General features: G+C 54.2%; 2 protein-coding genes across 6 annotated transcripts in view; one reads left to right on the top strand and one right to left on the bottom strand.

Moving 5' to 3' along the window:
* Nucleotides 1-811: 811 nt before the first annotated feature.
* CLK3 (CDC like kinase 3) lies at nt 812-15,158 on the top strand. 4 transcript variants are annotated; one of them, XM_067753543.1, is made up of 13 exons: nt 812-959; nt 4,608-4,759; nt 5,481-5,697; nt 7,578-7,674; nt 7,952-8,018; nt 10,307-10,423; nt 11,079-11,245; nt 12,502-12,596; nt 12,687-12,816; nt 13,068-13,150; nt 13,719-13,798; nt 13,990-14,080; nt 14,289-14,890. In XM_067753543.1, exons 2-13 carry the CDS (start codon nt 4,608-4,610, stop codon nt 14,547-14,549), a joined length of 1,557 nt encoding a protein of 518 aa, XP_067609644.1. In that variant the 5' UTR covers nt 812-959; the 3' UTR covers nt 14,550-14,890. The 4 variants fall into 4 exon arrangements, with proteins under 4 accessions (XP_067609644.1, XP_067609653.1, XP_067609635.1 ...); XM_067753552.1 differs by lacking the exon at nt 812-959 and adding an exon at nt 965-1,002; XM_067753534.1 differs by lacking the exon at nt 812-959 and adding an exon at nt 1,531-3,819.
* Nucleotides 15,159-15,571: 413 nt separating this feature from the next.
* Nucleotides 15,572-26,670, bottom strand: part of EDC3 (enhancer of mRNA decapping 3) — a 52,178-nt gene continuing 41,079 nt past the window's right edge. For both annotated transcript variants that reach the window (XM_067753571.1, XM_067753579.1), the window contains 3 exons: nt 24,315-24,468; nt 20,467-20,684; nt 15,572-17,996 (listed from right to left, as the gene is read on the bottom strand). In XM_067753571.1, the coding sequence (XP_067609672.1) occupies nt 17,662-17,996; nt 20,467-20,684; nt 24,315-24,468 (707 nt within the window). In that variant the 3' untranslated portion in view covers nt 15,572-17,661. The remainder of the gene's footprint in view (nt 17,997-20,466; nt 20,685-24,314; nt 24,469-26,670) is intronic.

The following is a 26,670-nucleotide window of genomic DNA, read 5'->3' on the forward strand; positions in this document are numbered from 1 at the left end:
CAGTGAAGTCTTCCAAAGGACCCGACCTAGGTTTTCTCATCTGGAAACAGGGCCTCGTTATTCCGCTCTGACCACCCGCGGGGCAAGTAGGTGGGCGGGGCTTTGGTGAGCCCACGCTCGCGGCCCGGGCAAAGGGGTCGCCGAGTGACTCCGGGGAGAAATGGCAGCCGGGTCAGCCCGCGGCGGGGCACAGGGCTTTTGTTTGGCGGGGGTTTACAAGCTGAGAAACGATGCCGGTCCGCTTAGTGCCGTCCTCCAAGGATGCTCAAGGGAAAGGAGACACCCCCTCCCCCTCTTCCAGACCCATCCCTCCAGAGGCCCCGCCTACGTGACTCTCCGGTATCTTCTCAGAAACTGCTGTGCACATACGGCTTGCCGCCACGGCTTAAAAAAACCTCCACACAAAGAGAATATGGTCTCATTTGCTTCTTCCACATAACTGGGAGTCGGGACAGCCTTCCCGAGCCTTCCGTGATCTTTAGCGCCCTCCTGGGCCCCGGAGCCAGGCGGGCGTCAAGGCCCGCCAGGTTTTCACTGGGGCGACAGCGAAACAATGCCCTCCTCCCGGCACGCAGGAAAGGGACAGGCAGGCACAGGCGGGGCTGGGGCTCCACCTTTGGGCTTCCGGCGCCGTCGGCCGGGGACGCCCCCGTCGCGTCTTTGGGGCCTACGTGCGACGCGACACGGGGGAAGGCGGGCCGCGGCCGGGGACTTCCTCTCGGCCCTCCCGGAACCAGGCTCCGCAGTTGCCTCACCGACCTGCGCTGAGAAGGCGGGTCCTCCAGAGCCTTCGAGTCGAAGGCTAGAGCGGCCAAGCCGCCGAGCCGGGTCGAGCCCGGGCTGGCGACGGCTGCGTCACGCAAGGGGCGGGGCTGCCACGGGCGGAGGCCGGAGCCGGAAGCGGAAGAGGCGCTCGAAGCGGAGAGTGGGGCCTAGCTGCAGCCGGAGCCTGGGAGAGGGTGAGTATGGGGTCCGGGGCCGCGACGGGAGCGGTGGCGGGCGGTGAGTCGGAGGGGTGGGCGCGCTGGATGTGGATCCCAGGGCTCCCGGATCGATCTCAGGCTACTCTCTTTCGTTTACTTCTCGGTCTACTTCAGGCCGCGGACCCGACCTCTCACCCCTGACCCGTCGCTTCTCCCCCAGAGGGCGGTCACCGCAGACCCCGATCTCTCGATCCCGCGTGTCGGAGTCCGAGCCTAAGAGGCCTCTGAGGCCCCTGCAGGGATACTGTTTGGGCCCTGCACCCGCCCGCGGAATGGGATCGGGGTCCTACCTGGGATAGCCTGGAGGGGCTTTCGGACCCCTCCCCTACCCCCGGCTCGAGGCTTAGTTCGCACACTCCTCTTCCCCGCGCGGCTTGGGAGTTTGATTCCGGCCCAAGCTGGCCTTCCCCTCCTCTCCCTCCCCTCCCCCTCCCCCTCCCCCTCCCCCAGGTCTCCCCTCGCCTCCACTGGCGGCGGTTACGGGGGACGGGGCTCTGAGATCTCTGGAGAGGCGTCAGGAGGGGACGCGAGCGAGGACCTCAGGCCCCCTGCGTGTTTTGTTGTGATGCTGGATCCGCTCCAGCCCGGAGGAGGGGCCCGGCCAAGCTGACAGTACAGATGCCCGGGCTGCTCCTCGGTCCGGGAATCTCTGTCCTTTAGTTCCGGGTGCGGGTGTCCTGGTGTGGAGCTGGGGTGGGAATCGCCTGAGCCAGGGCTCCGTCGAGGCGGAGTTGGCGGCCTTCCAGCTTCCCTCCTCCATGCCCTTGAAAAGGAGGAGCGTTTCACCCGATGGTGGCGGCTTGCAAGGTGGCAGGTTTGAGGTTGCAGCGGTGGGGCAGCGTCAGCCAAAAATAACCATGGGGCGCTGGGGTGGCTGGAATCCGGGAGGGCAGCCACTGACCTGGCTGGCTGCTCTTCTTGTCAGCCCAGTTCTCTGGCCAGGACCAGCAAATGAGAAGACGACTAGGCCCGTGCTCAGAGAAAAGCTGGCATCCTCCGCCTGGTTTCCTTCACCTTACCTTTTTCTTCATTGTGCAGAGGCAGAGCCTTCCAGAGCATATCTTAACAACCTGTTTTCTGAGGTCTCAGAGAATCAGAGATAATTGATGAGAAATGGGCCCTAGAGCCGTAGCTGGGAAGATAATGAGGAGCATCTGGTATTCCCAATATTTCACTTGCCTAGAATGTGTTAAAGGAGAAGTTATATCCTCTATGATTGCTTTGTGTGTGATGTCTCATATAGCTTTCATACTTATCATCTCCTTTGCCAAGTTGGCTGGGGGGTCGTGTCATCTCCATTTTCCAGGTATGGTAACCAAGGCCCAGTGTATAAGGTCACGAGGCCAGTAAGGCAGCACTGGGATTTCGTTCAGGGTTTTCTACCCGGATCTCTCTCTTCTCTGGTCCCTTGGAAGGGACTTAAAAATGTCCTTAATACCCTTAGGGCATTTAACACAGACCCCGAGTTGTTTCCTGGAAACTTTTTTTTTTTTTTTGCGATACACAGGCTTCTCACCGTTGTGGCCTCTCCCGTTGTGGAGCACAGGCTCCGGACACGCAGGCTCAGTGGCCATGGCTCACGGGCCCAGCCACTCCACGGCATGTGGGATCTTCCCGGACTGGGGCACGAACCCGTGTCCCCTGCATCGGCAGGCGGACTCTCAACCACTGCGCCACTAGGGAAGCCCCCTGGAACCTTTTTAATGTTGCTGATGTAAAGCTGCCTTCAGTACCTCTTGTGGGCCCAGACCTGTGCTAGGCCTTTGACCTAAAGGCATGTACTAGGCATGTTACTTATAGGAGTGATATAATTTAATCTGCACAGAGTGCTGTAAGAGATTATTATGCCCTTGTTGCAAGAGGAAGTTGAAGGTTAGACTTGTTTAATAACTTGCCTAAAGGCACAAGCTAGAAGTGGCAGTGCCAGGATTCAGATTGACATCTGAAGCTGTGCTCTTTCCACTTGCATGAGCATATATAAGAATCTTCTGGGTCCCAGGAGAGAGTCTTTGGCCTGCTGTAGACTAGACCATGTCTTCCAGGTCTGGTGCTTTGCCCAGTGAGGATGGGCAGGGTCTTTGTCCTGGCCATTGGAACATCTTCCTTGTCACTTATTGAGATGTGAGATACTGCCTTCATTCCATCGCTTAGGCACCTGACCCAGCCATAATTGCAGGGAAACAGTGAAATATTAGTCAAAACAGAACAGCTCTTGAGGAGCTGTTACAGAGTATTTATCTCCAAGGGTTGCTGTGGCCTGGGCTTCCAGGTAGAGGGCAGAAGACAGCTGCTAGCAGGGAGATTGAGGGCAGTGACTTTCTCAGGATTGCAGACAAGCTCCCAGGGGTTTTGTCAGCTATGCCTCACTGACCTGCTCATTTAAGGAGAGCCATTCCATTCTGTTCTCCTCCAGACAGACCCTTATAAGATGAGACAGCCTCAGTGGATTTGTCCAAAATGTGCTTGATCAGGCAAGCCCAAGACTGACCACCATTGGTTGGCTATGGCCAAGTGAAAGGTTGGGAGGAAGGCTGGCTACGGTCTCTGGCCCAGCCCTTCTGTGGAGGCAGTGTCAGGGTTTGGGGTTTGGGTGGAACAGGGAGCTGGCCTCACATAGCCATCTTTCTCAGCTGATGGCTGATCCAACCTGGCAATTTTCTGTGGTGGGTGTAAGTCCCTACTGAACCAGGAATAGTGAGATGGAGCCCTTTTGGCCTGCCTCCCCGAGCCCAAAGCCTGCCAGACAGCCAGGCTTCTGACTTCTCCTGAGATGGGCACAGAAGAGGATACTGGAGCAGGGAATCTAGAAGAGGGCACAGTGATGGTACTGTTGGAGGTAAGGCACTGCCTGGCATGGCACCAGTGGCAGGTGGTCTGCGGGTGCTAAATAGGCCTCGGGCAAGTGACTTGGTTGCTCTGAAGACCCTGGCATCTTTACAGATACTAGGACTGACTGTAGACCAACAAGGGCTGGATAGACCCCCATGTCTGCTTGGCCAGACCCTCAGGTAGCCTAGGGAATGTTTGTGGGACCCTCTTTGTCCAAGGGCTGGTCTTCTCGATTCTGCTTGTGGCTCCTCACACTGATTTGTGGTCCTTGAGCAGAGCACAGTTCAGGGCCTCAGCCAGGCAACCTGGCTTCTCAAACTCGAGGGCCTTCACCCCTTGCTCCTGTGTATTGGCTCCCTGCCAGCAGCCTTTTGACTCTGGCCTCTGGCTCGACAGAACAGGCACTTCATAGGACCCTACAGACAGGCAGGAGGGAATTGAGCACAAGAGGCTCCCTTTCTACTTGGCCTTGGTCTCCTGTGATGGTGCTCACCAGCCCCTCCCTGCATTCTGCCTCGGCACCTGTCCTGGCTCTCCAGGTTCCCTGAGTGCTCAGGCCACCAGGCCAATGATGCTGTGCTGGGGAGGCAGCTGCTTGTTTGTTCTCTGGTGAAGGGTGTTACCCATTGTCTGCTGTTTGACCAGTGTGACCTCAGAGTTCTTCACTTCATAAACCCCTGGGAGGGGCTGCCCCCAGACAGAACAATGGGCCTCTTCTTTAGGAGCGCCTAGGCTGCCCGGGCAGCCCTGTGGCTGGCTGCGTGTTTAGCAGGGCTTTTATTTCTCATGGCCTAGATGCATCACTGTAAGCGATACCGCTCCCCTGAGCCAGACCCGTACCTGAGCTACCGATGGAAGAGGAGGAGGTCTTACAGTCGGGAGCATGAAGGGAGACTGCGATACCCCTCTCGAAGGGAGCCTCCGCCCCGGAGATCTCGGTCTAGAAGGTGAGAGGGAACTAGGTCGGAAGAAAGGATTCCTTTCCACTTCCGGGCTAGGGAGACAGCCTGGAGGCTTGGGGCAGCCCTGGGCCTCAGTTCGCCGATCCGGCACACCAGGTGGTGGACTGCCGCCTCTGCCCGGCTGCACATTGATCACTGCCCTGTCCTCTTCAGGCTCTTCCCCTGATCCCCCTGCAATTCCCCTGCATTCCCTGGCCTCAGTTCGCCACCATCCATGCCACCCTTCTTTCTCTATCTTTGAGTCTTCCTTCTCCTGACACATTCCCCCGTTTTCTAGGCCAGCATCTCCCCTGCTAACCTCTGAGCCTTCCTCATTTTGGATTGGGAACATAACCTCAGCCCTTTCCAGATATTGGTCCCTGGTCTTATCTCAGTCCCCAGACCAAAATAACAGTCTCTGCAGGCCTCAGAGAGCTCTGGGATGGGGGACCCTCAGAGGTCCTCCACCATGCTCACCTTTCCCAGTGCTCTGCCTCCTGTGGCGCTGGAGGGGTGCTGTCAGGAGCTGGGGTTCTGGAGGTTGGATTTCACGCACACGTGCCCACCCCCCCCGCCCCCGCACTTCCCCTAGTCTGGACGCCTCTGCTCCCACAGGCTACCCTTGTGAGCCCTTTGCAGGGGCCCCACCACATGAGTCTTGATTAGTAGCAGGAGCCCAGTTTGTGGGAGGAAGCTCTGACCAGTGTCCCTATCCCGGTCTTGGCAGCCATGACCGCCTGCCCTACCAGAGGAGATACCGGGAGCACCGTGACAGTGACACGTACCGGTGTGAAGAGCGGAGCCCATCCTTTGGAGAGGACTACTATGGATCTTCACGTTGCCATCATCGTCGGCGGTCACGGGAAAGGGAGCCATACCGGACCCGCAAGCATGCCCACCACTGCCACAAACGCCGCACCAGGTCTTGTAGCAGCGCCTCCTCGGTGAGTGGTGGCCAGAGTGTGCTGGCTGGGGCTTAAAGGCCTCGTCTCTTTCTAGCCTTCTCTCAGGCTGGCTGGTCTGGGTGAGTACTGCCAGCTCTGCGCACGTGCATTTGGTGTGCCTGCATGTGTGTGTGTATGTGTTGTCTGGTCCAGGTGCAGGGCTGGGCAGGGGCCCGGCTCCTCTATCTTCTGGCCCATGGGCAGTGGCAACTTAAGGGCTCTGGTTCCGGCGCTGGCTGGTCCCCAGCCTATCTGTGTTTCCACACCGCTCCAGGACAGGCCACATGCGCAAGTAGACAAAGACACTTCTTCAGAATCCTTAATAGGGTTGCTGGTACGTGGTCTGGGGCTGTATGGCCTGGTCTTCCCCACCCAGAGATTGCCCCACACACACAGCTGAGTGCTCCGACTGGTATGGACTGCATCCACCTCTGCAGTCTCTTCTCCACGCCCCTCACCAAAGGCCTGGAGGCTGGAGTGCCCACGGGTAGGGGAGGGCCCGTCAATTAGCATGGACTGGGACCTTCCCTCTGACCTCCAGTCAGGTCCTCTGCAGCCTAGCCTCTTCACGTGAGGGGCAGTCAAGTCAAGGGGGATGAGCTGCCTGTGTGGTGGGGCATGTGAAGAAATGGCAGAAAGGCCCGCAGCTCCAGGCCTTGTCCAGCTGCAGGCCACATGCCCAGAGCAGGGCCTGGAAACATCCTTAATGTGAAGGGTTGTACAGAAGGGTCTCTGCTGAGACCAGGAAACCACACTGTGCTCAGACCTCTGGGAAGGAAGGCCAGTTGTGTATCTCTGAGGGTGTATGCTGTCTTCTCTTCTCTTCCCCAGCTCTCTTCCCTCCCTCACTCGCTCCCGGCCGTGAGGCCCCTGAGGAGTAGTGGTGCAACAGTGGAGGGGGGCCAGGCGTCTTCTCTGCTGAGCTTTCCCGTGGTTCTTTGAGTGGCCACGGGTTGAGGTTGACTGGGCACCCGGCATGGCCCGGTGGCCTCTCTGCACACTGCCACAGGATGGTAGTGCAGGTCTGTGGCTCTGCTTCTTCTCTTTTTGGTGCCCTCTGTCGTCATGAGGCTCAGGATGGGCCGGGCCTGGCCTGTGAGTAGCATAGGTGCCAAGGCCAGGGCAGGAGCTGGCTTGGGGCCTGTGTGGGCCATCGTGGTGGTAGGCCTTGGAGAGTCAACTGGCCCAGAGGATCCAGGGCTCCTTCCCTGCTCAAGGCTGGTGGCACAAGGGCTGCTGACGGAAGGCCGTTTCTGCTGGTGATGTTAATTAAGTCTGGCCACGGATGCTGTCTAGGGACAGGTGGCAGCTGTCGGGCATGTGCAAGGACTGCGTGGGCGAACAGAGGCAGGCAAGGACAGGCTGGGCATTCTGCAGCTGAAGCCAGCCAGAGTGGCCTCTGACCATTCTGGATGATCGGACCCAGGCTGGGCCAGCCATCTTCTTGCGCCGTTCTCACTGCGTCTCCACCCTAGCCGAAGCCATCATGGGAGGGCCCGGGAGGGGGAGACTCAGTGGAGGAGGGAGTCAGGCCTGTGACTCTCTACACGGCAGCCCCTCAGCAGCAGAGGCTGGTTGTCTTTCTGAGCATTTGCGGCGCCCTTCTCTTAGATAATGTCCGAGTTTTCTTTACATACCTGTAGCTGTTTTTACTTTTCTGTTTTTGAAGTCAGTTTGTGTCTTGACGTGTCCCTTGCAATATCCCTATCGTTATATATGCTGTGTGCCTTATGAAATGCTGGGATCTGGAAAATCCAATCAACCAACCCACCGGCTCCTCACCGTCTCCACCTCTGCCTTTGACTGACACCTCAATCTGTCAATCGGAACCGCCTACCATGCGATTGGTCGGATGGCGTTTCGGGGGGCGGTGCATGCAGAGAAGCCAACAGAGCAGTAAGCGCAGCAGCCGGAGTGTGGAAGATGACAAGGAGGGCCACCTGGTGTGCCGGATCGGCGATTGGCTCCAAGAGCGATGTACAGCCACCTTTCGTAAAACTTTACCTCTCTACTTTCTATCCCCCTTGTTAGACGAGACCTCTCCTGCCTGGAGGGGCCTCTAGTGCGCGTGGCGCCTTAGCGGGGCCACCAGTAATTGCCTGAATGACACAGACGCTAGCAACTTCCGTTTTTAAGAGTGTAGCAGTGAGAGAGAAACCTTTTTTGTTTTTGAGAATTTGAATGCTGTGAACTTGCAGGAGCTGCCGATCCTCTGTCCTCCAGATCCTCATGCCCTGTTTCTTTTCTCTCCTAGATGAGATCGTGGGGAACCTGGGTGAAGGCACCTTTGGCAAGGTGGTGGAGTGCTTGGACCATGCCAGGTGAGCCATCTTCCTGGGAAGAGTTGGCCTGAGGTTCTTGAAGGTGGTGGCAGAGCTTAACCTCTTTCTTTTTGAAGGGTAGCACCAAAGCAGAGTTCTGACCTGTGCATATTGGGGTTGTGCTGATCCCCTGAATTAGGGAGAAATTCTTGGGATTCCATAGGCATGTGGCATCTCTGCCCAAGAACTAATGGTCAGTGAATGGCGCTGCCCCAGTTTCCCCACTTCCCCAGGACTGTGGTTGCGGATATCAGAACAGGGCAAGGCCCTGGCTCCTCCGTGGTCTGGATCTGCTTCCTGTCATCTCTTAGGGTCTGGGCCTGGCAGGGGGTTGAGAGTACTGCTGAGCCCGACTCAAGCATGAGCCCTCACCCTCTGGAGGTCTGCCTGAGAGGCCGTGCAGGCCCCCGCTGAGAGAAGACCCTGGGCTTTCTCACCAGGCAGGCTGCTGCCTTCTCCAGTGTGGCTAGGGTTGGGCCTCTCTGAGTGTGCCGAGGTAGAGCAGGGGTGCACCCGTGTGTGTAGGGGTGCTCCTGGGGGTACCTTGCTCCCTTCTAGACTGAGCAGTGAAACACATTTCTGTCCCCTAGCCATTCCTCAAGACCAGAAAAGCCTTGCCTCCTCTACCTTAGGCTGGGAGGCTACCTCCTGGGAGCCCACTGCCTTCCCGCCTTAATGGCCCTCTCTTTGGTTTGGCGCTTTGACCAGAAAGTGCTTGTGTCCTTGCTGTCTCATTTGAGCCACGTGCTGCCCGTATGTGACTTGTGCTATTTTAGAGATGAAGAAACACGCTTGGGGTCTGACTGTATCCCCCAGCTGTTGAATGGAGGAGCCGGGTACCGCTGTGCTCGGTTCAGAGGATTGCTTGGAGAGGACAGTTAGGCCCAGCAGTCCAGCCAGCCATGTGGCCCCAATTTAAGGTAGTGCTTATCACTGAGGAAGCCTCCCTGGGCGCCCAGTTCCCATTTAAACACCCCTCAGACCCCATGTGGCCCAAGAGGTTAGGGCCGGGACCAGTGGGCATAGGGACATGTAGACTATACAGTGACGAGAGAGAGAGAGGGCAGGTCTGAGAGCTGTGCCACATGGGGGCTCTCTGGGCTGTGTCACTTTGAGTAGCTAGATGGAAAGTGAGCCTTTGAAGTCACTAATGGGTAGGCACAGGGCTTAGGGCACCTATAGGGAGTCCAGAGGGAGTTGGTCAGTGGGCTTCAGCTCAGCAAAAGGAAGGGCCGTCCAAGCCTGGCAGTAGTTGTGTGGAAGTGACGAGCTCCCTGTGTCGAGGGTCGGAATGCCCTTGAGGGATCCTGTTCTAGGAGGCTGGAGTGGTGGTTTTTCCTCTGAGGTCCTCTCCCGCCCTGAAAATCTGGGAAAATGGGATAGGGAGAGAAAAGCAGGGTGTTCTCTAGAAGATGCCTCTGCCCTGGGGCCTGTAAACCTTTCCTCAGGCACCAAGGCCAGCTTCCCAGAGGCTTCAAGGCCACACGTTGCGGGCCAGCGCTTATCACTCTAGTTTCCCCCTGGGCATCTGAACTCTGGCTTTTCCTTCCTGACAGCAGTTGGGCCTAGCAGGCTAACCTCAGCAGATATTCTCTGCTGAGACTCTGCAAGTGGCCTACAGGGCTGGTGCTGGGGGTTAGGGTGGAGGGTATGGAGCAGGAATTATTAAAATCCTCATGGACACTGAACAAAGGTTCCTGGCAGTCAGTGGTCTCTGATAAATGCTGTGGCTGGTAGGCAGGCAGGTGGGGCCAGGGTGGTGTGCTAAAGGGATCGGCCCTGGGGTTCCCAGGGAGAGGAGCCTGCTGCTGGGGCCTTTACCCTCTTGCCAGGCCCTCACTCCATCCTGGAATCCCAGGAGGAGCAGTTTGCCCAGACTTGTAGATGTGCTCTGGAAGGTCAGGAGGTGCCGCAGAGGGTTCTGAGTGGGACCGCCTGGCCAGGGTCAACGGACTGGCCTACAGGTTGGGTTACTGAGTGAGCTCTAGGGCTGGCGCTGGTCAGCAGGATAGGGCTCTACTCCTCTGCCTACGTCCCCGGGAGCTGGCAGTGGCTGAGATCATAAAAGCCTAAGACTGGCACGGATGCGAACAGCAACTTGTTGTTATGAGGGTAGAGGTTTAGTGTTACAGGGGGTAGGCTGGGCATCAAGAATCTGCTGTCTTCAGGGCAGGCCCTGTTCCTGGAGTCCTGAGTAGTGTTTGCCAGGAGTTGCTGGGTTGGGGCGGCGGGTGGGGGGAGGGCTGCACAGCTTCTCATGAGAAATTCTGCTTCCTTCCCTGGTCCAGAGGGAAGTCTCAGGTTGCCCTGAAGATCATCCGCAACGTGGGCAAGTACCGGGAGGCCGCCCGGCTAGAAATCAATGTTCTCAAAAAAATCAAGGAGAAGGACAAAGAGAACAAGTTGTGAGTGTCGGCAAGGAATGGGAGGGAAGCTTCCTAGGGGGCAGCGTCCACTCCGGCCCCAACTGCCTGGACCCACTGGGGCTGAGCAGTGCCCTTTCACCTGGTTGGCACCATGCCTTCTGCCGACAGCCAGAGCCAGGGGAGTTTGGCGAGTGAGTCTTGCTGGAAGGAACCTTTGGATTTCAGTCTAGGCCCCACCACAACCAGCTCTGTGTTCTGAGGCGGGCCTCCCCGCCCTGAGTTTGTGAATTGGGGGCTTCATTGGGTTGTGGTGGGCATTAGACAAGATACAAACCCAAAGCTGTTTGGGGCTCTCATGTAGTCAGAGATATCCGAAGGAGAGCCACCTTTGGCACACAGACACTGAGCATTCCCCCTCCAAGCACTGTGCTGAGCCCTGCAGGATCTCAGGAAGCTCAGCTGAGGGAGTGGAAAAAAGCAATGCTTGTTCTGTGGAGTGTACTGGTGTTACTCCACCTCGTTCTCTGAGACGCAGGGATTGTGCCCATAATTTTCTTTCTCTATGTGTATCTGCATCCTGCGTGGGACCCAGCAGCCTGGGAGGGAGTGGGGACTGGCGTCACCTGAGGAGATGGGGTGAGGCAGCCAGCCCCCCCAGCACAGACCCTGAGCCCCATCCATCCTTCTCCTCCAGCCTGTGCGTCTTGATGTCTGACTGGTTCAACTTCCATGGTCACATGTGCATCGCCTTTGAGCTCCTGGGCAAGAACACCTTTGAGTTCCTAAAGGAGAATAACTTCCAGCCTTACCCTCTACCACATGTCCGGCACATGGCCTACCAGCTCTGCCACGCCCTTAGGTGTAAGTTTCCACCCTCAAATGGAGCATGGTCGGCCACATATCTGCAGCAGAGTCACCTGGTGGTCCTGCTCTCCATCATTCGCTCTAGCACATCGTTAACTATTCTTCTGGGCCAGAGAGACCATGGCCCCTTTGGCTGAAAGGCCTTCAGGTAGGAATCTGTGAGGATGGAGAGGCTGCAGTCCCCTCCAGGGGGCCTCCTGAGCTGGGTCTGCCCCCAGGCACTCGGGAAAAATGAAAGAGCCGCTCTAGAATTAGCCCCGTACCACCCCGGTTCCTACCCTCCTGCATAGGATGAAGAGGTCAGAGACTGACCTGGCTGGTCCCACCCACAGATCCTGTCAACATAGACACCCTCTGTCTCACCGTCATTTCCCATCTGTCTGCCAGCCTTTGAGAGCATATCTGGTGGTGCCTGTGCTCAGCACTGCAGGATTTGCAGTGGTTGGAACAGGTCGGGAAGGCTCGTTGGAGAGGAGGTGGATAGACCTAGAGCTAGACTACAGGGTCTGCATAGATGATGGGACGGGAGTGTGTTCCAAGCTAGGTGAGCACTCAGCGACGGCCCAGAGCCTGGCATGTGCTGCAACTCTTTCTGGTGAAGACAGGGCCCATGTTGGGAGAGATGGGCCACACCCGTTGTGAGGGTCTTGAGTGCCAGATGGGAAAAGTGATGAGTGGCAGGGTACCACCATCGGTGGGATAGGAGTTGGAGGAAGAAGGCAGACTTCTCGGCGCTCGGGGCTGGGGATGAGGAGAGGCAGGACTGGCTTCATTGTTTTGCTTCATAGGGGGCTCTGTGCTTGGTTTAATACTCTGCTGCTACCATCTTGAGATTCTTAACTTTTGAGTAAGACGGCCTGCATTTTCATTTTGCCCTGGGCCTTGCAAATTACGTAGCTGGTGTTGGGGAGAGGGAACCACCCCAAGGCTGATGCTGCAGCTCTGGTGAGAGACAGGTTGAGGAGGCCTGGTCCCCTGCAGACAGGTAGAGGGAGGTTTTATAAATGGAAAAAGTCTCCCCTGCCCCCTCAAGAATCAGAACCTTCCAAGGCCCTAAGCACAGAGAACTCTAGAGAGGGAAGCCAGTACAGAGGCAGTTCAGTCTGCTCCCTTGGCCCACTGCTGAGGTTAGGGGCTGTGAGGGGCTCTGGCAGGCTGGCTTTGGAGGGGGGAGCTGGCCTAGCGCTGGCAGGTGCACCAGAGAGGAAGCCCAGGTTTTCAGTGTCTGCTTCCCTCCTCTCCTGCTTCCCCAGTTCTACATGAGAACCAACTGACCCACACAGACTTGAAGCCAGAGAACATCCTGTTTGTGAATTCTGAGTTTGAAACTCTCTACAATGAGCACAAGGTATTGGTGGGGGAAAAGATTGAGGCCCTGTTCCAGGGGTGTGTACCCACCAGGACAGACTCGACCTGGCTCACCTTCCTTGCCCTTCAGAGCTGTGAGGAGAAGTCGGTGAAGAACACCAGCATCCGAGTGGCTGACTTTGGCAGTGCTACCTTTGACCACGAGCATCACACGACCATTGTGGCCACCCGTCACTATCGCCCGCCTGAGGTGATCCTGGGTGAGTGTGTAGCTCCCAACCCTGATAAAGCGGGCAGTTGTTGGGAGGGTATAAACAGGGAGTGAGGTGCCTGTCCACCACCTGAGGCCAGTGTCCTGAGTCACTATGGCTGTTGACTTGGCCTTACCAAGAAAGAGACTTCTACTGGCTTTGGGGCAGGAGCCTTGCCAGGCAGTGTGGTAGCTACACTGTGACCTCTAGGCTGGGAACACAGGGCTGAATCTCATAGCCTGTCCCATCTTGGCTTTCAGAGCTGGGCTGGGCACAGCCCTGCGACGTCTGGAGCATTGGCTGCATTCTCTTTGAGTACTACCGGGGCTTCACACTCTTCCAGGTAAGGCCTCTCCCACATCACCCCACTACCCTAAGCGCTGCTACTCTGACAGGCTGCAGAGGCCTAGTGTGGGACCGCTGCCCACCAGTCAGCATGTTGTGAGATTGTCTCCTGAGGGCTGTAGATGCTCAGGGGAAGGAAGAGGTCAGGGTAGCTGGAACACTCAGGGACTCTTGTGGTCAGCCATCAAGGATGGAGGATTGGGGTGGGAGGAGTGAGCATTCCAGGCAAGGGGCACCGCCTGAGTGAGGGCATGGAGGTGGGCTGGGGCAGGGCACCTTCTGGGGAGAGAGTGAGGAACGTAGCCAAAAAGAGGTGTGTAGTTATACAGTGCACCTGAAGGGTCAAGGAGTCTGACCGTGACCCTGAGAGAACAGGCTGGCCTCATCCCTGGTCCCAGGCTGCCACCAGGTCAGAAAGGCTGGGACTGCTATTCCATTGGTGGGTTTGCATCTCCCGGGGCAGGAAGGGAACTTGCCCATCTTTTTTGTCCTTTATTCCCTGAGGGACCCTAAGGGGGCAGAGGCTGGCACTGACCCCCACTTGCTGTGTCCCTAACCTTCCACAGACGCACGAAAACCGAGAGCATTTGGTGATGATGGAGAAGATCCTAGGGCCCATCCCATCACACATGATCCACCGTACCAGGTAAGGAGTCCTGGTTGCTCCCGCAGGGCTGGCCTAGGGGCCTTTCCCATCTTGGAATGACCTGGCAAACCTGTTGCCGAGACCTTCCTGCTGGGTCAGGCCAGGATCCCCTGCCTTGCTTTGCTGCCATTCCTCAGGCTGCCACTGTCTTTCCCATTTAAGACTTGACCCTTCCTGTCCTTTGTTTTCAGGAAGCAGAAATATTTTTACAAAGGGGGCCTGGTTTGGGATGAGAACAGCTCTGACGGCCGGTATGTGAAGGAGAACTGCAAACCTCTTAAGGTCAGTTTCTGGCTTCCCCCAGCTCAACTTATGCCAAGGAGACCCCAGGCACTGGGCAGACACACAGCAGAGAGACAGGCCAGGCGGCTACAGGCTGCTTCCTGGTTCCGGCCCTATGGGAGGCTGTGCCTAAGGTTGCTGGGTGCTGGCAGTGGGGCTTCTTGCAAACTGCCCCAGAGGGGCCCTTAGCTCTACCCCTTCCCCACAGGGTGGCTGTGAATGTAATTGGGGAACACCAGAAGAGCCAGATGTCAGAGACCGTGCTACTTCCTGCCCCATCTTCTCTCAATTTTGGGAAGAACTAGGCAGGACTGAGGTGAGGGGTAGGGAAGACCTAGACATGGCCAGGAAGCCTCTGTCAACTGCATTTGGTGCTTGGACAAGTGAATTCCACAGAGGTGATTTCTACCCACCTGTCAGAACTTTGCACGTGGGGGCAGAGTCACCAAGCCAGCAAGACACCCAGTAGCCTGACAAGTTCAGAGCAAACATTATTACAGGCACAAAAAGAAAAGAGCTGCTCATTGTCCAGGAGGGGAGAAGTAGTCCTCCAGGGAGGCGTCCCTGCCTCCTCAGCCACGCAGCAAGGCTTCCCAGAGGCAAGGGGACCTGCTGTGGCTTCCCACGACCCTGCCATCACACTGAGACACCTTGTGTCCCTGAGCAGAGTTATATGCTCCAAGACTCTCCGGAGCACGTGCAGCTGTTTGACCTGATGAGACGGATGTTAGAATTTGACCCTGCCCAGCGCATCACATTGGCGGAGGCCCTGCTGCATCCCTTCTTTGCTGGTCTGACCCCTGAGGAGCGGTCTTTACACACCAGCCGCAACCCAAGCAGATGACAGGTGCAGGCCACCACACTGGGAGATGGAGAGCAGAACTGGGCTGCCCGGCCCCTTTTCTCCAAGCTCTACCACCGGCCCCAGGGCCAGAGCCACCCAATGAACAGTGCAATGTGAAGGAAGGCAGGAGCCTACAGGGGAGGAGACTTGATGCCCAGCTGCCAGAAAGCACAGATTTGACCCAAGCTATTTATATGTTGTAAAGTTATAATAAAGTGTTTCTTACTGTTTGTACCCCCTGGTACCAGTGTGTCCATCTCCAGGCTCCTTGCCTTCTCCCTTCCCCACCTTATTAATAAAGTCTTTCTTAGCAGTTCAGCTTGTGGAGAGCTAAGTGTGAACTGGGCCAGGCACAGAAGGGCTAGCCAGAAGCTCCGGTATCCCTCTGGGCCCAGAAGAGCAGTGGTAGGTCTGCTGAACAGTCCTAAAAGGGGACTGCAGGCCCCTGTACCTCTCAGCCCCAAGGAGTATAAGGGAAATGGCCCACTGGTTTTACCTATCCTTCCGGCCCTGTCTTTGGCTGGGACTTTAGACTGTTATGTGCCCGATAACTTTAACGAAGTGTGAGAAGCAAACGCAGGCTCCTAGGGCTGGCGATGCAGTACTTCACTGCAGCATACCGAGCAATTTACCACAGAGCACAGGACTCCGTCATTCAGCTTTATTTTCGTGCTGGTTTTTGGTTCCCCAAGAGCTGCATGAGTGATCGTCTTGGCCACCTGACGGGGGCTCCCTAGGACTGGGCACTGTGGGCAGGATGCCTCTGAAAAGAGCTGAAGAGAGAAGAATCATGCTTATCTTTACCACCACTGGGGAAGGCCCAGGCTGAGAGCAGGAAGAGGCTCCAGGGCCACCTGGGGAGAAAACAGGGAGAGGCTTGGGCACCAACTCCCAGTGGCCCCTCAACACAAGGCCATCACCCCCAGGGTCACTGTGACTTACTGGAGCAAGCACAGTCTTCTGGGCCAGGGTTCTTCTAGCTCGTTTCTCACTGTACCCAATTAGGAGACCTCACTGCATCAACAGGCAGCCAGAACCTGTTTAATGGCTGCTTACTAAAATGCCTGTAATCCAGCACTGCTCCTCAGATTATGGCCCTGCCTCTAAAGAGAGGGCCCCATTATGGGAGCTCCTTGGCCCTGAGAGTGAGCAGAGGCTCAGGAAGGATACACAGCACGGGATTCACAGTCGCTGGCCTTCCGCTGCTGGAGACAGTTTAACATCTGAGGGAAGATGAGAGGAAAGGAGGGACCAGCCCTCTCTCCCCTGCCTCATCGGCTCCTGCCTATGCTCCTATAAGAAAAGTGGTAAGTAGCCTGAAACCCATGGTACCAGGGCCTACCCTGTGTCCACGATCCACCCCCTTAACCAGAGTGGGTGGGCACAGCAGAAGGAAGCCTGAAGCCCTGAAACAGGCTTTAAAGCACAAGCCTTTTGCAAGGGCCCCTCTCAGGAACTTCAGGGCATGGCTCCTGTTCTACCAGCCTTCAGGGCCTGGGCCTGTGGACATCTGGGGGCTTAGTGCCTTAGGATCTGAGCAGCAGTGTGTTCCTAAGGCTGAGCCCCACCAGCTAGCTCATCCAGAACTAGCCTCATTTTGGCATCTTTGAGACAGGGTGCTGGCCCTGAGCCCACTCATCTAGAGAAAACAATCATAAAGGGTTCAAGGCCCAGGCTGTAAAAGCTGGGGTAGAGCCCACATGGGAGGGACGTGCGCCCTGCTCTGGGATCACAGCTGCTGGGGACTATTTCAGGGGAAAGGCAGAGGGGGCAGAAGAGCGTAGGGGGTGTGTGCGCAGGCAAGGAGGGGTGGGGAGTGGTGGCTTAGGACGGAAGCACCAGGGAGCCTCTTCTGGCTCAGCACCAGGCTCCCCCAGGGGCCTCCCCAATACTGAACATTAAAGCTGCACCCTGAGGGGTCTGGCCCCAGACCAGGCAAAGGCTCAGCCCCCAGCTATAGAGTATGGGGTTGGGGGGCACTGCTGGCAAGATGGGCACTGTGGTTCTACAGTAACATAACCTTATACTATCTGTGCTGAAGACAACAGAAAAACAGTAAAAAAAATCCCAATACAGTAACACCATTCTGATGCCATTCCCCTTCCCTGCCTCCCAGAGTGATGGAGTGAAAAAAAAAACCCCAGCATAAAACCTGGATCAGCTCAAGAGAAAGGGTCAAAAGCCCCCAAATCAACCTGTGGCGGGGCTGAGGGAAGGCCTCAAAGCCCTCAACGGAACGGAGACTGCAAGTCTGCCCTCTAGTGGACAACTGCAGTGCAGCCAGTTCTACGTGATCTGAGGAAGGGCCGCTTAGCTGGGGTTGTGAGGGAAGCAAGGGAGACAGAGCCACAAGCTCGGCACCAGAGCCAGCTCAGGCCCCAAACAGGGCTGCCCCACCCCGCGAGGCGCTCGCCCAGGCCCAGAGGCTGTAAACGTGACACACAGTCTGTGAGCTGCCTATGTCTGTAAACGAAGCCCCACCTGATCACGCAGGGGGCCGAGTGTAGCAATGCCTGGAGCCACTGTGCGCGGAGCCTGCCACTCGCCCCGCACACCCAGTAAGAAAGCTTTCCCTGGCTAAGGGCAGGTGGCAGGTCTGTTTTAAATATGAGCTGTTCTCTCAAAGAAAGAAACCAAAAAGAGAAAAAACAACAAGGTCCATGAAGCTTCACATCCTTAAGGCGTTCGTTGGCAGGAGCAGCAGGGGACCGCAGGGTCCAGCCTGCCCAGAGCCCTTCTAGGCAGAGTGCAGTGGGATGACAAACTTGCAGCCAAAGGGTGAGTGGTAGCTGATGCCCACCTCCTGGAATACCTGCTGGGGAATGCCGATGTCGCACAAATAGACACGGCCTGCGTGCTCCCCCAGAGGCAGAGGTAAGCCCAGAGCCAGTGACCACTTGGCATCGATGCCCTGTTCAACTTCATGCACAGGAGGGTCTATGCTGAGTACTGGTGCCCGGTTCTGGTTGGCCCAGGCCACGGCTGCTTTGTACCAGGGCTGATCCCGCAGGAAGGCATTCTCGGGACAATCCAGGCAGTTGATCACCAGGTCCACAGGGCTGGTGGGCAGATCTGTAGGTGGAAAGAGTGCCATCTGAAAACCCCTATAAAGTAGCAGCCCAGGCTGGGCCTAGAACCATGGTGGCCCCCAAGAGTGTCTTGTTCAGACACCACTCCAATGCCTCTCCAGAGAATAGCCTTCTCAAGGCTGGGTCAGTACTCAGGCCCCGGAAGTTCCAAGGCCTGGTTAGGCCGGGTGCTAGAGACCAAGGGCGTGTCAGCCTGATGGACCACTGTCCTCATGGAGCTCCCAGGCTGAAGCACTGTCCTGCTGGGTGTGCAGAGCTTCTCAGGACACAAGGCCCTTGCCTCCTCTGCATATCTGACTAACTCCCTGGTAAATTATAGGCTCTGGGAAGGTGGGCTCTACTGCCATGTCAGCCCTCACAGGGAGACCGTGCCTAGGGCTCAGGAGAAATGGGCTGACTGCCATTTGCTGTCTGGCCCAAGAAGTGTGAGCAGGCAAGAGCATGCTCATTCTACACCAGGCTGTCCTGCTTCAGACTGCCTGGCCTTGCTGGCCCCTCTCACTATCATGGAAATAAGTCCTCCTTGCAGCCCAACCTTAAGAACGGGGAAGGAATCTATCACTTCTCTCAGGTGTTTTAAAAGGCTTCTCTGCTCTAACCAGGCCTCTGGGACAGTGTAAGAACAGATATCTCAACAAGTATGTAAGTCTTGACCAGCCCAAGAGGTTAAACTGAGACTAGTGGAAATCAGACCAAACTCAAAGGTGAGCATCCTCAGACTTGCCTCCTGGGGCAGTTGGGATAGAAAGGCTTGTGGGCAGCTAGAGGAAGAACCAACTGCCTGGCAAAGGGCATCATGTTATAGATCTGAAGGGGGGAACCCACATATGAGAACCCCTCCCCAGGTCTCAGCCTTAAGTAATGACATATCTCAATTAGAGACTGATGGCTTTCTTACTCAGAACAGGCCACTATGGATGGAGGTGGTGGTGTCCCTGTGGGCCCTGAGGCTCTCAAGAGTGGGAGCGGCATCTTATCTTCCGCATGCCCACAGGAGGAGCCTGGCCTGAGAGTAACGGCAACCTAGAATGGCTTGCTGACATAGCTGAACACACCGTTCTTTCCTTACTTGCCTTTCAGGTACCAGGCCCTCCGGGTTTTCCTTCTCCTTCACTGACCACTCTTTCCCTGTCTCCTTAGCTGGTCTCTCAAGTCCCTGACTTCTATACAAAGAACTCAGTCTAACAACTTCTCTATCTAATCTCTCTTCCTAGGAGACATCTTATCCAGGCTCATTATGGCTTTAAATACCACCCACACACTTGTAACTCCAGACCAGATCCCTTAACTCCAGACTCTTCTCCATCAATCAACATTTCCACCTGCATATCCAACAGGCATCTCTAACTGAGCTTCTGCTCTTCTTCCCCAAATCTCCCCCGCCAGCTCTTCCCATCTCAGTGATGGGACCTCCATCCTTCCAGTTACTCAGGCCAAAACCCTTGGAGTCATTCTTAACCCTTCTCTTTCTCTCGTCCCTTACACCCAATCTGTAAACTCTTATCTTCAATATTGCTTCAGAAACTAACCACCTTTCATCACTTCCACGCTGTCTTAGCCACCAACATTTCTCTCTCCAATTATCACAAGAGCCTTAATAACTCTCTTTGTAAGCCTACAGTCTGCTCTCAAACAACAGCCATAATGATCATTTGGAACCCGATTGGGATATCTTTCTTCTTCTAATTCCTCCAGTGACTCTCCATTCTCACCCAGAGTAAAATTTCAAACCCTCACAGTGATCCACAGGCCCTTTATGACTGGACCCTGAAATGTCTAAGTCTGCTACCCTCCACCCAACCCTCCAACATTCCGTCTTCCTTCCCTGCTTTATTTGTCTCCGTAACACTTACTGCCATGTGACCCGAAAGAGATATTACTTGTCATCTGTCCTAACCAGAATGTAAGCTCCACGGAAGCATGGATTAAGAAAAAAAATCTGGGACTTCCCTGGTGGCACGGTGGTTAAGACTCCATGCTCCTAATGCAGGGGGCCTGGGTTTGATCCCTGGTCTGGGAACTAGATCCCACATGCATGCCGCAACTAAGAGTTCACATGCCACAACTAAGGAGCCAGCGAGCTGCAACTAAGGAGCCCGCCTGCCACAGCTAAGACCCAATGCAACCAAATAAATAAATATTTTCTTAGGAAAAAAATCTATCGCCATATCCCCAGTGTCAAAAACAGTGCCCGTTCTGTAAATATCTGTGAAATGAATAAATAGGTCCCCACCTCTCCATTTGAGTAGTGGGAGAAGGAGGAGGGTGAAAGGGATAGGAAGTAGGCAAGTGGACACCAAAGGTATTTATTTCCTTAGACACTAAGACTACTTACGGGCAAAGCATTCTTTACACTTGTGCTTTTCCACCTGTCACCACTGGGCGGCACCGCCAGACCAATGAAAGCACCGAGGACGGAGAGGGCCTCAGCCCAGCTCTGTGCAAGTGCTCACCTTTGAGGCTAGACACTTGTTGGCCCTGGGTCTTGCTGAAGAGAGAGAGTTCGTTGGTAATGGATTCCAGCATCTTCACGAAGTTGGGCAGGAAGAGGATGACCTGGACATCATGGTTGGCTAGGTGCCTCCCACAGCTGATACCCTGAGCCCCCTTCACATGGGGCCCACATAGCAGGGCCACCGTAGGCCTCTGGTGAACATTTTTGGGATTCAACCTGGAACAGAAGGCAAAGAAGCGTTATCAGCTGCAGACTTGCCAATCCCTTGCATCATATACCAGGCAAGTGCGTCTCGGCACCTACTGCTCTCAGAGTTCTCGCCAGTCCCAGGTTCCAGAGGGGGATGGACAAAACCCACTGAAGGCCAGGTTTACAGGGTGGCACTCCCACTGTCCCACATACCGGTGTCATGTCATCTGCTGGGTCCTCTCATTAGGTAGTTCACCCAGATCTTGTTCCATATAACACTGTTGCCAGAACATTGCTTTCTGACCAAGAACACTTACTGTTCTCACCGTATGACCTATTAGGTCCAAACTCTTCTTAGCAAAGAGGCTTTTCTACCTCTGCAGCCTTCTTTGCTCTTCTTCCCCAACATGCCTGCTCCACTGCAGGAACACTGGTCTCATCATTCTCTGCTGCACGTGTAAGGTTCTTTCTTGCTTCTGCTCAACCTATTCCCCCTGCCCAGAAACCCCTTCACTTGTGAAACTCTGACCCACCCCTTTTACGATTACTCTGCCTCAACTCCTAAGACACTCACAGCAAGTACCAAAGACGGTAGTTCTAAATCATCCTCAATCAGTTGCCAGTCCAAGTTCTCTTTACTGAGCTGCCAGTAAGCTAATAAGGGCAATGGTGTAGATACTAATAGTACCTATTTCATAGGACGCTGGGTGGATGAATGGATGTAAAGCACTTGTAACAGGAACCGACACACAAAGTACTCAATCGATGCTGGCACTGTTACACTACTGGTCACAGAGGAGGCAGCAGGCAGGCTAGGGGCTTCCCGGCCTCCTAGGCTGGTAGCGGCCTTGGACACCCACTTCCTGATGAAGTCACTTCCAGCTTCCTGCCGTTCAAAGCTGAGACCTCTCTGGTCTCAGAGAAGCCACAAGTAAGGAGGTTTAGAGGATTAGCCCTAGAGCTGTGCCCGACTCAGTCTGCCCCCAGGGCAGGAAGGGAAGGGGGAGATGAACAGCAAGAAAGAGGCTTAGGCCCCTGCTTAGGGGCGGAGCAGTGACAGTCACTTACTCTTTTTCCCCAAAGAGAGGAAGACAGATGTTGTCAAGCCAAAGAGGAAACCCGCACTCCCCAAATAAATTTGGGGCAATCTGGTAATGTACTTTACATATACACCGAGTCATTCATTTCCCTCACCATGTTTGCATCTTATGGAAATATGACGAGTACTTCTCCCTTCACGCAGATACTGCGGAGTTCTGGCATCTGACTCACCCGTGTCTGTTCCCTAAATGGACTCTCCCTCTCACAGAGGCATCCCCATCAGAGGACTCAAAACGGACCACGGCACCCACGTACCCAACGGCAGGGTCAGAGTATAGGCACTGGAGACCTGGCCCCACCGTGAACCAGCAATGTCACGTGGGCCAAGTTTTTCTGCTCTCTGAGCCTTAGCTTTGCTCATCTTAAAACCTGGGTTACTATTTACCTTCGAGGTGAAGCTATGAGGATCAAATTAAATGCTGTTGTGAAAGCGCAGTGAAAAAATGCATGGTACTTGACATACATGAAACTGATTGCCGTGGTAACTGCTGCAAACGACGGGAGATGGCCCTTCTGAGAGTTCAGACACTGAAAGAACAGACAGGCACAAGGACAGCCACCTCCAAGAAGCTGACTAGAGGAATGTGACTTGGGGAGGACATTCAGATCCTGCCCCCAAACTGCTGGGAAGCCACTTAATGGCCTCCAATACTCCCAGGAAGAGGTTATTCCTCAAGTTGCCCCAATGGCTGCTCTGAGAGAAGGTTCTACGGTCATCAGACCCAAGGGCAGGATACTCCTTCAGAGAGCAGCTTGCACTACTTCCTAGCCTTTGTGGTCTCCACTGGCTCTTTCCTGGCAGAGGAGAGGCCAGGGAACCAGGTTGGGAAGCAGGCCTAAATCAAGGGACAAGGAGGAATGAACACAATGCTATAGGGTGAGGGGAGAGGAGAAGCAAGGAGGGGAAATCTCACAGCCAGCGTGGATCACTTTAGACACCACTCCCCCACAAGGCTACCAAAGTCCTCCACTTTATTGACAAATACAGCAGATACCTATCAACTCTAATTGTGCCTGCTCTCTCAGCATCGCCATTGCTGACCATCCCTTTATTCCTCAAACACCATTCCTTTGGTTCTTAAACACTACCCTCTCGGTTCTCTTACCTCTCTGGCTTTAAACTTTCTTAGCTAGTTTGGAAGGCTCCTCATCTCTTAACTCTGCTTTAATGCTAATGTTCCCCAGAATTCCACCCTAGGCCCTTTCATCCCTTTACACCCTCTCCTTAGAGGAGCTTGCCTATTCTTATACCATGTATCAGATAATGACTTCCAGATCTTTATCTTCCGCTCAGACCTTTTTCTAAACTTCAGATCCCGACTGCCAATGGTTTACTGGATGTCTCACAGGCCTCCTAAACCCAACATATCCAAAACAAAATCCACCATCTCCCCCAAACCTGCTCCTCTTCCCACGTTCCTTATCACAGTGAATGCTATCACTATCCAACCAGATGTCCATGCTAGAACGCTTTAAGTTCAGTGATCACCCACACTTCACTTTCTATCACCTTCCATATCCATTCAATACCCTGCCCTGCTGATTTTACCTTTAAAAATTCCCTCATCCACCCACTTCTCTGTTCCCTACTTCCCTGCTTGGGGCCACCATCACCTGGCCCCTGGCTCAGTTTTCTAACTGGTCTCATGGCCCCAGTCTTGCCTCCTCCATTAATCTACTTGGCCAAAGTCGCCTTTTTAAAACACAAGACTAACCGTGTTACAGCACTACTGAAATCCCTTTAGCAGCTCGCTACCTCTCAGCTGTACCAAAGCCCTACTTTCCAGCCACACAAAATGACTTATGGATCCACGGTCTCCTGATCCTTTCTGCCCTCGGCACACGCTTGTTACTTTTCCCCCTTGCTCTGTAGGACTCAGTTTGGATGTCACTGCTCTAGGAAGGGTGAGTGGCTTCTCCAGCCTGGAGTAGAAATGTGGCTTCCTGGAGAGGCTTCTGTTTCCTCTACCACAGCACTGGACTTTCTGGAGACCTCACTAGGCTACTGGAGGACAGGAGCAGTATTTTCTTATTCTTTGTATCCCTAGCCCTAGCACAAGGTCTGGTACATGGTATCAGTAAACATCCACAAAACTAAGCACTGCCCCTGATATAGCAGCCTAAAAGGGCAAGTGGAAAGGTACCAAAGTCTAGCTCTTATACCCAGTTGTCAGGGTTGTTCTAGAAGCTCTCAGGTATGGAACTCAGGATTGATTTTTACCCCAGCCCTCTGAGTGAACGGCGAGTTCCAAAGGCTGGGTCTCTGAAGGTTCTTAGAAAGCAAGCCTCTGGTAGTCAGCAGGAGTCTGAGAGTCAGCTGTTACCACGAAGGAAGGATCAAAGGGTGGTTTGCTGGGAGAAGAATGAGGACTTCCAGGACAAGGGTGAGAGAGGCAAACAAAAACCTTGTAGCATCCAGGAAAGTGACTTCACAGAGGTACTCACGTTAGAGGAGCAGCCACGGTCTGATGAACTCTGTGTGTGACGCACTGTGGTGGTGCTGAGGCAGAGCAGCATCACCCCACACTCAGCCCCCACCGGTCTGGAGGCATTTACCTGTTGGGTCCTCCGAGTAGGGTCAGTGCCATCTGACTGGCACACACGCCTGTCATCTCCAGTCTCCGCTCCAGAGTCAAGCCATGCTTCTCAGCCACAGACAACAGCTTTTTATGCAGCTCATAGGAAATACTTGGGACAACCAGGCCAGAGTCTGCAGTTTGAAAGGAGGTGAGGAAAAAGGGCAAGTGATTACAGGAAACCAGCTCCACAAATGGGTGTAGTTGATCTGTGAAAGCCAAGACTTTAAGACTGACCCTCCCCAGCCCATCTGCCTAATCTGGGACTTAGGCATGCTATGCAGCTCTCCACAGAGCTCAAGCAGTGCGTGGGGAACTAAGTAACAACCCGTTCAGGTTACCACAGAGCAGGGATGAACTTAAACTCTCTTAGAAGTGTAGCTTTAGACCACAAAGGCCAAATCCATGAAGATGTATTTGGTACTATCAAGAAAAGGCTGCAATCTATCAACCACATTAGAAGAAAACATGCTTTTCTCAAAGTGGGGGAAATGCCATTCCTGGCAGTGAGGTTTTCCTCACAAGCAGACCCCTTATCCTTCCCCAGAGTGGAACAGACACTAGTTAACCCTCCTGACCCTCTTGGTCCCTGCTGTTCAATTTCAAGGCAGGATGACTTGTTCATCCCATCTGCTCCCCACATCTTCTTCCTCCTACTGTCCTCTACTTAGCCCTTCCTTTTGGCTGAAGAAATTCAACTAGGAACTTGCTTTCTTAAATAATTTTGTCATTTTCTCCCCATTTGGGGTGACTGTAACCCAATACTCTTACCACAGGGAAAGAGTACACGGAAAGTAACCTATGGCTTGCTTTAAGCTACTCAGAAGGATCTTTTACTCACCATAAACAAACAGAACTCTATAAAGGGTAGGGAGAATCACAGTCATTGAAAGTACACCATGGAAAGTACTGATACCTGGTTTTACAAGGTCAAAGTCTGCAGCAGCTGGGTATACTTGAAGGAGTCCATAGTATTATACGTATCAGTAGCAAGGTGCCGTTTCAGGGCCCAGAAAACCAGGACAGGAAAGAAACAGCAAAGTCAAAAATTGTGATCTTTTGCCTTGACAGCTAATGCCGTCTTACAAAGGCTAGAGTCACTGGGCTGGCCCCAAGGGAGCAAACCCTCTGCCAAACAGCCCCATGTGGCCTCACTGGCAGACCAAGAAACACAGATTCCAATCAGCAAGTCATCGTGGGATTGCATGTAATTAGTTTTGTCTGGCTGGATCACATGCCTTTTTAGATCCTGTGTCCTCATCTATACTGGACTGTAAACTCCTCAAAGTAGGGAAATAAGCCTCTTACCTCCTCAGCCCCCACCTCAGTTATACTGTGCCAGCTGTAGTTATTTACCAATAGAGGCAAGTTCTCATCAGGTACTCAAACGTATAAATGATGCAAACCTACTGCTATTTCTAGTGTGGCTTACTTAACTCTAAGGCAGAAGTTTTCAGAAAGTGTGTCATCATCCTGTTGGTTCCAGAGCCCTGTACAGAAAAACTTTTCTTCCTCACTGATCCTTTCGGGAGAAATTTCTTGAGGTTCTTTCTATCAGATATCCAATCCTTCCTACATGGATTCTTAAAACCACACAGAATTCGGCTGTGGCTGTACATTTTAACAACAGAAATCCAAGCATAAAGACTGAACTTAAAGCACCCACATCTGTATCCTCTCAAGGGAAGGCAAAATAATAATAACTTAATGTAATAATAAAATAAAAACCATCTCCATGTCAAAATTCACACTATCCTGTCGGTTAATTGACCCCTTCCACCTGTATGAGTCCTACTCCTGCCTGGGGCAGACAACGAACAGTGAGCTTTGCCTCTCCCCTCCCCCTTTGTGAAATGTCAGTCATTGATATCCCGGATGCCGGTGCTGGAGGCTGTAGCCTGACCCTGACCTTGCAAGTCAACCACTGATTAAAAGAGCCATTTCTTATGGCCTGCTCCAGACAAGCACATGTTATCAGAACTAATCAGGAACCACTGATAGCAGTGTGAAAAAGCTGAATGAATTCTCAGGAGTCCTAAGCCACTAACAACCCTAAACCTGTCAGACAAGTCATGCACCTGCCTACTTCAAACACCCTCTTCACCTGCAGAGTCACGCAAGGGAGAGCTTTCCCTCAAGTCCGTGCATTTCTTCACCTACGTACTCCCTTCCTGGTGAATTTGAAACAGGTCAGGGCAGTGAGTCTTGGGCCTGCCACCCCACTAATCAAACTTTCTTTCTGGGACTAGGTCTCGTGCTGTGTGTATAGGACCCCCTCTCCGGTTCTGAGGGCTCTCTGGGGGCAGGCTGAGTGTTTTCTGCTACCTTTCTCCTCA

This window comes from Pseudorca crassidens, chromosome 1 (assembly GCF_039906515.1).
Source record: "Pseudorca crassidens isolate mPseCra1 chromosome 1, mPseCra1.hap1, whole genome shotgun sequence".
Taxonomy (NCBI): Eukaryota; Metazoa; Chordata; class Mammalia; order Artiodactyla; family Delphinidae; genus Pseudorca; species Pseudorca crassidens.

Bases quoted from the DNA above. Each gene is read 5' to 3' on its own strand.
- CLK3 (XM_067753534.1), top strand. From the start codon at position 3,754: ATGGGCACAGAAGAGGATACTGGAGCAGGGAATCTAGAAGAGGGCACA. The intron at 3,820-4,607 runs GTAAGGCACTGC...CTCATGGCCTAG, and splicing joins CAGTGATGGTACTGTTGGAG to ATGCATCACTGTAAGCGATA. The intron at 7,675-7,951 runs GTACAGCCACCT...TTTCTCTCCTAG, and splicing joins CGATTGGCTCCAAGAGCGAT to ATGAGATCGTGGGGAACCTG.